General features: G+C 40.2%; 1 protein-coding gene across 1 annotated transcript; it reads left to right on the plus strand.

Moving 5' to 3' along the window:
* The first annotated feature begins 9,570 nt into the window (after window positions 1–9,570).
* On the plus strand, window positions 9,571–10,089 carry LOC127081384 (uncharacterized). The gene has a single exon (XM_051021645.1). The coding sequence runs from the start codon at window positions 9,571–9,573 to the stop codon at window positions 10,087–10,089; it is 519 nt and encodes a 172-aa protein (XP_050877602.1).
* Window positions 10,090–13,656: the final 3,567 nt, after the last annotated feature.

Genomic DNA, 13,656 nt, shown 5'->3' on the forward strand with positions numbered 1-13,656 from the left:
CTCCTTCATTTGCTTCCTACAAAGATGCAAAGTTGGCCATTGAGCATGGTGCAACTGCTGGGTTAGGAAAAGTGATTGAGTTAGAAGACAACGAGTCCCGGGCTGGCATAGGTTTTTCTTCTAGTACTTTCAACAAGCAAGGGCTATTCAAGAGTGGAGGTTTTATCCACACCGGTCAGGGCGAGGAGGCTGCTGCCGTTTTAGAAGAAGATACAAAGGATTCTGGCAATTTCATCATCCCTGGAGGGGTCTGCAACAATTGGGTCGCTGTGGATATTCCAACAGTTGTCCATAAGTCAACATAATGATCACGTTGTTTAAAAACCCTTCTCCCATGCCAAAAGGAGGAGTGATGACATTGAGGGCGCATAAATACAATGATATTTTCATTCAATAAATTCATGTTAAATGTTTGTTTTTCCATTTCTTTTCCCTTTACACTTTTGCATGAAATTGGTGATCACATAAAACCTCAAAATGGAATAAAATCAATCTTTTCATCTGCATAATGATTTGCCTTGTTTGAATTCTAAAAGCTCTTTATATCCAAAATCATTATGCAGGTTAATCAAACCCATTGAACATAATGACCCAACACCATATCCCAATTTTGAATTCCCTGTATTTGAGGCAGAGGAAGATGATGTTGAAGAGATTCCAGACGAGATTACCCGTCTACTTAAGGCAGAGGAATCTGGAGACAGTCATCTTGGGGTCTGAAGATTGTGTGCGAGAGGTAAAGATTGGGGCACTTCTGGAAGAATCTGTTAAGTAGGGGTTGATTAATTTGCTACGAGAATATGTTGACGTCTTTGCCTTGTCATATGAAGACATGCCTGGTCTAGATACTGATATTGTGCAACATTTCCTACCTTTAAAGCCTGAGTGCGCACCTGTGAAGCAGAAACTCAGAAGAACTCATCCTGATATGGCAGTGAAGATCAAGGAAGAAGTTCAGAAGCAAATTGATGCGGGGTTTCTGGTGACTTCTACATATCCTCAATGGGTGGCCAATATTGTGCCCGTGCCTAAGAAAGATGGAAAAGTCCGGATGTGTGTGGACTATAGAGACTTGAATAAAGCTAGTCTGAAAGATGATTTCCCTCTACCACATATTGATATGTTAGTAGATAATACAACTAAATTCAAAGTCTTCTCATTTATGGATGGATTTTCCGGATATAATCAGATTAAAATGGCACCCGAGGATATGGAGAAGACAACATTCATCACACCTTGGGGAACATTCTATTATCGAGTGATGCCCATCGGTTTGAAGAACGCAGGAGCCACGTATCAACGAGCTATGACTACCTTGTTCCATGACATGATGCATAAGGAGATTGAGGTGTACGTTGATGATATGATCCTAAATCAAGATCGGAGGTTGTACTCCCTGTAGAGGTGGCGATCCCGTCAATGAGGGTCTTGATGGAAGCCAAGTTGACTGATGGTGAATGGGTTCAGAGTCGTTATGACCAGCTAAATTTGATTGAAGAAAAGAGATTGACGTCCATGTGCCATGGTCAGTTATATTAGCAGAGAATGAAGAAAGCTTTTGATAAGAAGGTCAAGCCTCGTGTGTTCCGAGAAGGTGACCTTGTGCTCAAGAAAGTCTTGTTTTTCGCGCCCGATTCCAGGGGCAAGTGGACTCCAAACTATGAGGGTCCGTATATTGTTAAGAGAGCCTTTTCAGGCGGTGCTTTAATACTTAAAACTATGGATGGGGAGGATTTCACTCGTCCTGTGAATTCAGATGCAGTCAAGAAATACTTCGCCTAAAAAATAAAAACTGAATAGCTCACAAAGTTGAAAACCCGAAAGGGCGGCTTAGGCAAAAATGAGCATCTCGGTGGATTGAAAACCCGAAAGGGCGATCCAGGAAAAAGTTAGAGACATAAAAAAATATATAATAATGATATATGTATCCCGCTAGATTGAGTACCTCATCCTGGGGCAATCTAGGCAAAAATTAGGGATTTGGCAAGTAACTACATCCTGACAAGACTTTGATCTACAACTGTCATCCGTCAGAGATTCTTGCTCATTATCAACCAAAGCTTCAAATACATCAGGTTCAGAATTGGTGGAGAAATGGTCATTATGTTCAATGTAGCCCTTTTCCAAAACATATCACCAATTTCAAATTTGTAAAGATCTATGGAGTCTTGCCATTCGCAGACTACCATTCTATCAAATAAATTTGAGCCTTTTATCCATTTTTTTGGCACTCTTATCTGTTTCTATTCAACAAATGTTTTGCATGTTTTGATTAAGAAAATATCATTGTTTTAAACGATCAAATTTTTTATAATTCGTTTTTAAACAAAGTGAACATTCACAATGACGAAAGGATACTTAGGAGATCCTCAGTGCTCTCCCAAGGGTGGTACGATCCCCAACAAGGTAAGATTTTTGTCCATATTCCTGGCATGACTGTATCTCCTCCCTCCGGAACCCCTTGTGGTTTATCCTACCATATGGATTGCTTGTTGAGAGTCACCTCTCTTCCCTTCAGCAGAGTAGCAATCTTTCTTCCTCAGCAGCTTGGATCTCTTTGGGCAAGAGCGGTATTTGGTGGTTGATCCCGATAAATCCTTTATCTCCTCGGATAGATTCCCCAGTAGAGTTGTTGGTGTGGTGGACCTTGTCTGTGATAACTCTCCTCCCCAGCTGGAATGATTGATGATTCATCCCTTGCAAAGTTCTCTGAGCAGATGTGTGTGTCTGATCTCTCCATATAGAGTCAGCTCCATAAGCAGAAAGCGTTTATCCTTTCTTCCATATTCTCCATCGGGTTATATCCTCGTGGATGTTGATTGTTTTTGTTCCTTCCCAACACATATACTGGGATGGTTTTCCCCATTGAGTTATATCCTCACCGGGACAACTCTTGATTTGGTGTGCCTATCTTGTTTGATCCTAGATCGGTCTCTTGAGACTCTTTTCCTGTTTTTCCCCGTGGTAAATGAATAATGGTTTAACAGTTAGTAATTATTATCCCCGGCGGAGTCTGTGTTTCTCTACCCTCATACCGGTAGTTTTAAACCCTATTTCTTCCCTTTTTGTAGAGTAACTATTTTTGCTCATCTTTAATTGGTGACAATTATATTCATCCAATATTCGGTGATAATATCCCCTCATCTGCTTGGATAATTGCCCTGATTACACAATTTATCCCCAGCGGGTCATCTCTCGTCTACCTTGTTGTTGTTGGTAACGATTGTTTCTCCCCTGAATTGGTCTTCATTATATACCTAGTTTCGGTATCCCGATGCCTTTTCTTTTCGGTCGATTTGTCCTTTATTAACCCAGTAACCGGTTGTGGATAATCGTCCATGCGAGTATATTATCTATGTTCTGACGGTAATAGATAGTATATCTCATGCACTCTCGGGTTTGAAGCCTTTTGTTCTTCCCTAGTTGAGTAAGATTCGTATCCCCTTTGTGGAGTCGAACATCCATCCTGTAATTGAGTTTGCTTTTAGCCCTCTTTTGGATGATGAGTGTATTGGGAATATTCCCCAATTCACGCCTTGGTTGGTCACCTATTATATGCCCAGTAACCGGTATCCCTGGTGTTCCTTCCTCTCTGCTCCCTATTATGACTTTTTGTCCCCTGTGGAGTCAGAATCCCTGAGTTGAAGTATACCTTTTAGGCTTTCCTCAGACGTTTTGAAGTTTTGATATCTCTCACCCTCATACCTGGAATTCAAATCACATGTCTCCTTGAGCTTATTACCCAGTAACCGGTAATACCTCGTCCCGTTGCTTCCCTAGGAGTGTCCTTGTGGACATCCCCAGCGAAGTCCCTTAGTGGATTGTTTTCATCCGGATTTTATCTGAAGTATCCGCTGTGGATACTTTTTTGCTGTATTGGCATATTCCCCAATACATGCATCTTCGAGTCAGCTCGAGTCTTTCCATTGGATCTTTTCCCTTTGGAATTCTGTTCCCCACGCTTTGAGTTGTGACCTGCTCACGCATTTTTATCCCTTTTCTATCCCTAGGAGAGTCACCAGGGTCTTGGTCCCATGGAGTGAATTGCTCGTTGGATTATCAGTGGCTTCTGATTTCTTTGCTTTTGTGGACACATATCTCCACAGAGTGCTACCATTTTTCATACCTACATATGCATCATAAGGTCTCTTAGGGACCAAAATTCGTCTCTTTGTTATTATTTAAGCTCATTCTACCTCGTCGAGACGAAGATTTTAACCTTCACTTCTCCGGATAGAATGACCTTAAATAGGGGCATCTATAAGACCCCAATTTTGACCCTAAGATCCCTCATGGCATCATAACATTGCATTTGCATTGCCTCAAGGATCTTTAGCATCTTGGTTCCCTTTGCCTTTGGGTGGACTCCTTGTGATTGGTTTGAGATCACCAAGCATGCTTGAATTATACATCATTGTTTCTCTTACTTTTGTTTACTAACCAAAAGCACAAAAATGTGTCACTAACATCTTTTGTTTGAAGCTTGAGTATCATCCAAGACACTTTGTGGGTTCTACTTAGATGATCAGTCAACACAAGAGAATAGCTTGAGATACTTTCAACAGGTTCAAATGGGGTCTATTCGTCAGTCAAAACGTTAATCTTGAAGGAGCAAAAGTTTGTTCATGAGTTGTGATGCTCGCTAGGCGAGTAGAACGGGTCGCCTAGCGAGTCCCAAGAAAAACCACCAGAATCACCTACGCTCAGAGGAATTTCTTGAACTGTCATGCTCGCTAGGCGAAACCCACGTGTTTAAAAAACGAAGAAAAAAAAACAAAAAAAGAACGAAAAAAAAATAAAAAAAATATAACAGAAAAAATTTGGACTTGGGCCTCTCTCATTTGAGCCCACAGGTCCACAAAAATCAGGTTATAAATTCAGAGTTTCAGTGAAACAAAAGGCCATTCTATTCCTATTACCCTGGCAGGGAAAAAGATAGTGAGAGAAGAGCTAATAGAGTTCAGAGCAACCTCCAGAGACTGAAGGGAACTCATCGGCAAAGAACCAATTCCCTCTCATATAAACCCTAAGAGTGCTTTGCAAACCCAACCGTGCCATTCAATTTCATCGGTCTCTCCAATCCGGTTTGCCTTAATCCCATTACTTTATGCTTTTAATTTGAATGCTCTGAATGTATGAGGTATTATGGGTGAATTTGATACCCTTTTGATGCATGTGTTTGAAAAGAGATTTAGGCCTCCTACCCTTGGTTGCTTTTTGTAAGCTTTTTGTGAATTTTAATGGCATGATTCATGCGGTTACATTTTGATTTGGGGGAAACTCTTGATTACCCTATCTTGTTTCTCTAACCTGTTTGTTGAGTTTTGTTTTGTGAGGGCTCACATACTCTTGCAGGGATAGTTTTCTTGGTGTTCCACTTTATTTATGGGGTACCACCTGGAGGTCTATTCCGATTACCTGTACTGACTCGCTATCTTTGATGGTGTTTAGCTTGGAAGAGTATTTGGGTTTCTTATTTATCTAATTGCTGTTACTTTGGATCTTTATCCGTACGGTAGATCTCTCGATCCTTTTACTTTACCCGCATGTTACCGATTTCTTAGGTTTCGTATAGCCTCTCGTGGCATGTCATTTAAGGTTGCGCGGATCCTTCATCTAGGACTGCCTTTTTGCATGAGCATCCCTAAACACCCCAAAATCATTGATTTTTCTTCTCCTAAGAACACGTTTACTCCTTCTACTACAGGAGAGTAAGTCTCCAAAGGTCGAGCATCCGGTAGATTGCGTAGTAACGTCGTTCAACCCTTAACCCGTAGTTGGTCGAACTACGTTTTGCTCTGATTTTCATCCCAGATGAGATACGTAGGCATAAGACGCGATATCTTAGCGAGCACACTCCTCTTTAACCTATAGGTAGCCGAGCTATGAAGACTCTGATTCTCAGATTCATATGAGATACGTATGCAGTGGATGCGACGTCAGTGCGAGTCATTTTCTTTTGACCCTTCTTTTAGTAAGTAGTACATTAGATAAACATACACGCTTTTCTCATCCCTTCAATCATGTTTGCACAAATAAATTTTCAAAAAAAAAAACAACAACCTTTGCAAGAAATGTGAAAAGGGCTCCCTAGGAGTACCTAGGATGCTTTGGGTGCCTAATACCTTCCCATTGCATAACCAACCCCCTTACCCAGATCTCTGACATATTTACTAGTTTTTTATTCGATAAACTTTTAGGTTTTTGTTCGCTTTCTAACCATTCCTTTGGATAAATCGAAGTGCAGCGGCGACTCGACTTGTATGATGTACCTTGGATTTAGTCAATATCTCTAATGGTAACGAATACCCCGCTACCACATCAGAGATTGGTAATTTGGAGAGAAGATGGAGTGGTCAAAAACATTGAAGCAGATCAAGGCTACTTCCTGGCTGACGTGAACAATGTCAGCAAGAAGGAATTCGAGAGGAAGTTGGCTAACATCTCTCCTTGTTTACCAGTTGAGGATGTGTATGCTAATCTGAGTGAAGCTTTTGTTTCTCTAACTTTGCACGAAACTCATGGCTTCGTTTGGGATGTGGAACGTTTAGAGGATCCACCCTATGCAGATATCCAGCCGACAGGCTGGGGGATATCACTGATGATGACTGAGCTAGAAGCTCTAAAGAGGATTTCGACATACGTTGCCGAGAACAAAATAAAATCGGCCCTAGAGGATGAAGGAAACATGGTTGTTGAAGCCTATGTTTTAAAGAAAGAAGATAGTTTGGCTATTGAGCCAGAACCTCTGGATAAGCCAGTTGTGGCAAAAGGAAACATTAACATGCAACGTTTGGACTACATTTATGATGATGAACCTTTAGGATTTGAAAAAGATCCAAAGGCACCAGAAAAAATGCGACCACAAGACCCCTTAGAAGAAGTCGACCTTGGCAAAAATGACGACAAAAGGCCAACATACATCAGTGCTAACATCGACAAAGAGTTAAAATCTGAGGTAATATCTTTACATAAAGAATTTAAGGATTATTTTTCTTGGGATTATAACGAAATGCCTGGTTTATGTAGGGATTTGGTATAGCTAGAACTGCCAATAAAAGTTGGAAGAAATCCAGTAAAGTAGAGGCCTAGGCGTTTCGCACCAGATATCATGGCAAAGATAAAAGCAGAGATAGAAAGGCTCCTCAAAAGCAAGTTTATACAAACTGCAAGCTATGTTGAATGGTTGGCCAATATTGTTCCAGTAATTAAGAAAAATAGGTCTTTACGAGTATGCATTGACTTTAGAGATCTGAATGTTGCTACCCCGAAAGACAAGTATGCCATGCCCATAGCAGAAATGTTGGTCGATTCTGCCGCTGGTTTTGAATATTTAAGTATGTTAGATGGTTATTCTGGATATAACAAAAATTTTATTGCAGAAGAAGATGTTCCGGAGATGGCGTTTCGATGCCCAGGATCCTTAGGTACATATGAGTGGGTTGTCATGCCATTCGGCCTGAAAAATGCCGGAGCGGCATATCAGAGGGTAATGAACTCAATGTTCCATGATTTTATTAAAGATTTCATGCAAGTATACATTGATGATATTGTGATAAAATCAAATGGTCGACTTACTCATGTCGAACATTTCCGAAAGGCCTTTTTAAGGATGAGAAAATGGGATTGAAAATGAATCCATTAAAGTGTGCTTTTTGTGTGTAGGCGGGTGATTTCCCTGGCTTTGTGGTGCATAAGAAAGGTATTGAAGTAAACCAAAGTAAAACAAAAGCCATTATGGACGTCAAGCCTCCGTCGACCAAAAAGGAACTTCAGTCTTTGTTGGGATATAAGAGCACCAAGAGGCATTTGAAAAAATTAAGGAGTATTTGACTAAGCCTCCAATACTGGCCCCTCCTGTTAGGAATAGGCCAACGAGGTTGTATATTGCAGCTTTAGAATCGACTATAAGAAGTATGTTAGTCCAAGAGGATGGAAAAAGTGTCGAAAGACCTGTGTATTACCTTAGTCGAATGCTTAATGATCCTGAAACTAGGTACAGTGATATAGAAAAACTATGTTTATGCCTGTATTTTTCTTGTATGAAACTAAAACAATATATTAAGCCTGTTTATGTGTATGTATCTTCTCACTTTGATATTATTAAGCACATGTTATCTAAACCAATTTTGCATAATCGAATTGGTAAATGGGCTTTGGCGTTAACTAAGTATTCTCTGACGTACGTGCCTTTAAAAGCGATGAAAGGGCAAGTGGTGGAAGATTTCCTTGTCGACCATTCAATGATCGAAATGGCTCAAAATTATGTAGACATAGTGCCATGGAGATTGTACTTCGATGGTTCAAGACATAAGAACATATCTGGGATGGGGAGATTTCGTAATTTCTCTAGATGGAATTCCAGCATAGTTCAAATACAGAATTGAAGGAGTATGCACAAACAATGAAGCAGAATATGAATCGTTGATCACAGGACTTGAACTTTTGCTGGAATTGGGGGCAAGGAATCTCGAAATTATGGGAGACTCTAAGTTAGTAATTAAACAGGTATCAAAAGAATACAGGTGTGTCAAAGAAAAGTTAATCATGTATTTTATGATTACCATCAGACTACTCAAGAGGTTTGAACAAGTAAGCCTCCAGTATATACCACGGAAAGAGAACTAGAGAGCAAATAATTTGGCGTAGGAAGCTTCAGGGTACAAAGCGTCGAAAGACCAGGATGAAGAAGGGGTTCAAGTAAGAGAGAAGGTACGAGCGACATTGTTATCACCATCAGATTTTTCGATTATAAAGTTAGGAGTTGTAGATAGATATCATTTTGAAATTCTGACCGTCGACGACGAGGTAGAAAATGATTGGCGTAAACCGTTAGTCGATTATTTACGTAATCCTATAGTGTCGACAGATCGAAAGATAAAATATAGGGCCCTCAGCTATGTCCTGGTGAATGATGAATTGTTCAAAAAGACAGCTGAAAGAGTTTTGCTAAAATGCTTGGGAGAAAATGAGGCATATGTGGCTGTGTCGAGTGTACATAGTGGAGCGTGAGGGGGGCATCCAGCAGGACTGAAGATGAAATGGCTTTTGATGCACTCATGAGTTTATCGGACTGCAATGTTGAAAGATTGGATTGAATTTGCTAAAAGTTGTCAGGAATACAAATTGCATGGGGGCATACATCATGTGCCTGCGAGCGAGTTTCATACAATTATGAAGCCCTGGCCTTTTCGAGGGAGGGCATTGGATGTGATTGGAGAAATAAAACCAGCTTCATCGAAACAACAAAGGTATATTTTGGTCGGTATCGACTATTTCACAAAATGGGTCGAAGCCGTAGCATTGACAAATGTGGATCAAGAGGCTGTGATAGACTTTGTCCAAAGTCACATCATATGAAGATTTGGTATCCTAGAAACAATTACAACCGACCAAGGGTCAGTTTTTACTGGTCGAAAGATGCAAGATTTTACAAAAGAGATGGGAATCAAGTTATTGACTTCTACCCCTTGTTACGCACAGGAAATTGGCCAGGTTGAAGCGGCCAATAAAGTGATCATTAGTCTAATAAAGAAACATGTAGGCAAAAAGCCATGAAATTGGCATAAGATGTTAGATCAAGCTTTGTGCGCATGTCGAACGTCGCCAAAAGAAGCAATCGGAACAACTCCATTTCGACTGGTATATGGGCACGATGCAGTGTTACTAGTAGAGACTCATGTTCGTGCAGTCAGAATCCAGAGGCAAGATGAAATACCTTCTGAAGATTATTGGAGCATGATGGCAGACGAATTGGTCGAGTTAGATGAGGAAAGAAGGTTAGCCTTGGATACATTACAGCAGCAGAAAGAAAAACTCGCCAGAGACTACAATAAGAAGGTGAAGGGCAAAATGTTTGCTGTCGACGATTTAGTTTGGAGAGTGATCTTGCCTATGGATAAAAATGACAGAGTCTTGGGCAAATGGTCCCCGAATTGGGAAGGACCGTTTAAGGTTTTACAGGTTTTCTCTAATAACGCTTACGAAGTTGAAGAGTTGGCACCAGATAGGCGAATCTTGAGGGTAAATGGAAAATACCTAAAAAAGTATAGGCTTCTCCTTCAAGAGGTCAAGATTTCGACAGGCTAAATGGATGTCGAACAAACTAGGTTGGAGAAAACTATGTTTGAAACCAGCTATAAAAGCACAGAAAATTAAATATACATAGTGCTGGAAAATAAAATAAATTTTTTTTGGCAAATTGCCATTGTTCAAATATTACATAAAAATAAAATCGGCTAAAGTTGACCGAATTTAGACTGAAATGATTGAAGCTCAACATTGTAGTGTAGAGACTTAGATTCAAAGTTGTCGCCCTGGACCTTAAGTTGTTCAAGCTTCTTTTCAATGTTAGAAAGTTCATCAGCTACAGCCAAGGCATTGTTTGTCGTTTGCTCCACAGTATCTTGGGCCGACTTTATAAACTTGTCGACAATACACAATTCCTCCTCAATAATTGACTCCAATTCACTGTCCAGAGCAATAATTTGACGCCGAAGGTTATCAATTTGGAGGCGTATCTCAACAACTCTTGTTTGTTTGGAGGCCAATTCCTTCTTCTTCTCCTCAATCGTTCCCAACATTTTGGTGACCTCTTCGTCGGCTTTCATTACCAACTCCCATTTCTCCTTCACAAAGGCCTCTGTAGTTACAATATGGTGTTCATTTTCCCTAACGTTGTCGAGATAACACAGCATGGGAACCAAAAGTTTTTCTAAAGCGACCATCGCACACTTAGCATACTCAAAAAGGTGAAGCTCTTTGAGTTGGGCAAGCACATGCAAGAGTTCTGGCCCGACAGCAGGATCACTCATAAGCACATGGGGTAGATCTAGATTCAAAGCGTGAAAATGAACCTTGTCCATCAGAGCTTTGACCTTTGTCGCTTCAGAACCCATCTTATCAGAATGGTGAAGCTGCTCAGAATCTGAAGAAGCATCACATGATCTTACTAGGCTACGAAGCCTAGCAATTTCTTCTAGAGCAGAAGGCTTTATTCCCAGCCCCTGGGAAGATGAAGGGGAAGTAGTTGGTAGAGGAGTAGTTGGTGGAGGTTGGATTTTTGTGATGCCAACATCTCCTGGTCCCCTTGAATCCTGCAAAGGCAAGGAAGCTGACGAAAGACTAGAGTCAGAACTAGTCGAACTAGAATCCGTGTGTGTTGTAGGGCTAGTGATTGAACCATAATCACTATCACTAATCTGGACAGGGAAGCCAAAGAACTCAGCAGCAGTGTCGACAGAGGGTGCTTGGGGAGATGGAGAAGAAGTCGGCGACGAGGGAGTATAGTCTGCAACATGGTGGGGTTGCTCATCAGAAGCATCAACCTGTATTAGGGAAAAAGGATGTTTGTAAGAAATGTCTAGAAATTTAAGGAAAAATATAGTAAAACAAGTGATTACCTGTGTCGATGTAGGTTGACCGACATCCGGATTCCCTTCCTCCAAGACAGCAGTAGCAGGGATGTCGATTGACTTTGAAGTCCCCAGAGCTGGATCATGGACTTTATTAAGGATAGACGTGTCGACCACAATGGTGTCGGCGTCTAGAGAAGAAGAAGCCTCTAGAGTGAACACTTTATGGTGTTTTTTCTTCTTTGCTTCACCACCACTAGAGGGAGAATCATGCTTCTTCCTTTTATGGGCCTGGTGGCCTTTGGATTTGTGGGATTGTTGAGAAGATGGCTAAGTCGGCTGAAGACATGAAGAGAGGTTATAAGCAGATATTCTAGTCAGAAGATCAGACAAGCCGACAAGAAATACCTCAGATCCTGTGGCAGCAGAACGTTTATGTTTTTTGGATTTCTTGGATTGAGAAGAAGGGACAGGTAGATATGTCGAACGTGGTTGACCCTGCACATAAGTATGAAGTTAGAGACCACGTATTGTTTCCCTTAGAGAAATCACAGGGTTGAGTGAGATTGCTACATATAGGCGTGTACCGAAGAACTGGGTTGTTTCAAAACTTGGGCAATGGGTCGCTCATCATCATCAGAGGACTTCTCAGTAGTAGCCGGCAAGATTGAAAATGATAGTTAAGAATAAACACCAAAGTAAAAGAAAATGGCAAATCAGCCAGAGTTGAACCTAAGTCTCTTTTGTCGAAATGATTGGTTCGTTGGCAGAAGCGTGATGCAAGTCTTGGGGTTGTATTTAACTTCATCTGTTACAATGTCTTGGTGCAAACTATTATTTTGATCTTGTGGCTAATGCTTTATTCTGAGTTTATCAAGAAGCATTTCATCTGATACATGAAAAGACAAAGAAGATTGCTAGCTATGGGATTTGCTTGCTTGGATGGGGCTATCTTTATTTGTTGCCTTGATCTTCATGATGTCTAATATTGCTAATTGCCTGCTTGATTATTGCTTGATTCAAAGTCCAAAGGGAAAGTAGGTTTTCTATTTGACATTCTTGTCTGTTGGATTGCATCCCATTGGTCATATCTTTTCAACTCTTAACTTTTAATTTTATGCTTAGGATTAGTCTCTCCATCTCCTCCCAATTATTAAATTTCAAATCTCTCCCCCTTTTCAAAAACTTTCTTTGCTTGTGATTTTAAACTTAGACCTTATTTCAAGTAGAAACTTTGACCTTATGCCATTGAATTTTCAAACTCTATTTCTTAAATCAAACTTGTAAATAAATTTAATTATATTGACTTAAAATTTAAAAATACAAAGAGAACTAAAAACTTCATTAAAAAATTTGGCCTCTTGTGCTTTTCTTATTAACTTTTTATTAAAAGCAATTCAACCACTTTAAAATTGTTACCACGAACTACGAGGCTTTGATCCCTCATTTTTATGTTGGTACGTAGGCATAAGTCCGAAGGTCTTGTCAAACACAAAAATATAATTAATGAATTCATTTCTCATCCCCACACTCTATTTTTCTCAAACATCATTTAGACCACAAAACATATGCACATAAAAAGGGCTCCCTAGGAGTACCTAGGACACTTTGGGTGCGAACATCTTCCCTCTGTGTAACCAACCCCCTTACCTGTAATCACTGGAATTTTATTAGTTTTGAGTTGAAAACTTCTTATCTTTGGGTTTTGTTCGTACTTTTCCCTTTTCCTTTGGAAATAATAAAAGCACGGTGGCGACTTTGGTTTTATTGACGTCAAGTTTATCCATAGCTTGATGGTCATGAATTTACCGCTACACCAAGGAACACCAGTACACACTGGACTCTAGGGGAAGCCAATAATAATTGGACTTAACCAAGGAGGGATAAATAGACCTGCACAAGGAATGCCAGTAAATACTAGGCTTTAGAGAAATGCCAATAACGATTGGACTTAAATGAGGAGGGCTAAACAGACCTGACCGAGGAAATGCCAGAAAATACCGGGCTATAGAAAAAGATACCCAAGTCGGTATTGAACCGTGTATCAGGGTACTTTGTAAGGATTACTCTTCTAGGGGTACATTAAACGAACATTTTAATAAGAAAACCTTAATTGACTCATGTTTGATGCATGTTTGAATTTTTCTATGGCGTAATGCGCCATGTAAACATGGAAATGATACGTAGTTTGTATAAATGCAATGTAATGATGCATGATTTTACCGGGAAATAAAAGAGATATAAGGAATTGCCGAAGAGAGCCCTGAAAATCTAGAACTCTGTGTGGAATCGCAAAAATAAA

The sequence above is a fragment of the Lathyrus oleraceus genome, chromosome 5 (assembly GCF_024323335.1).
Source record: "Lathyrus oleraceus cultivar Zhongwan6 chromosome 5, CAAS_Psat_ZW6_1.0, whole genome shotgun sequence".
Classification (NCBI taxonomy): Eukaryota; Viridiplantae; Streptophyta; class Magnoliopsida; order Fabales; family Fabaceae; genus Lathyrus; species Lathyrus oleraceus.

Coding starts and splice junctions, on each gene's coding strand:
- LOC127081384 (XM_051021645.1), top strand. CDS start 9,571: ATGTTAGATCAAGCTTTGTGCGCATGTCGAACGTCGCCAAAAGAAGCA.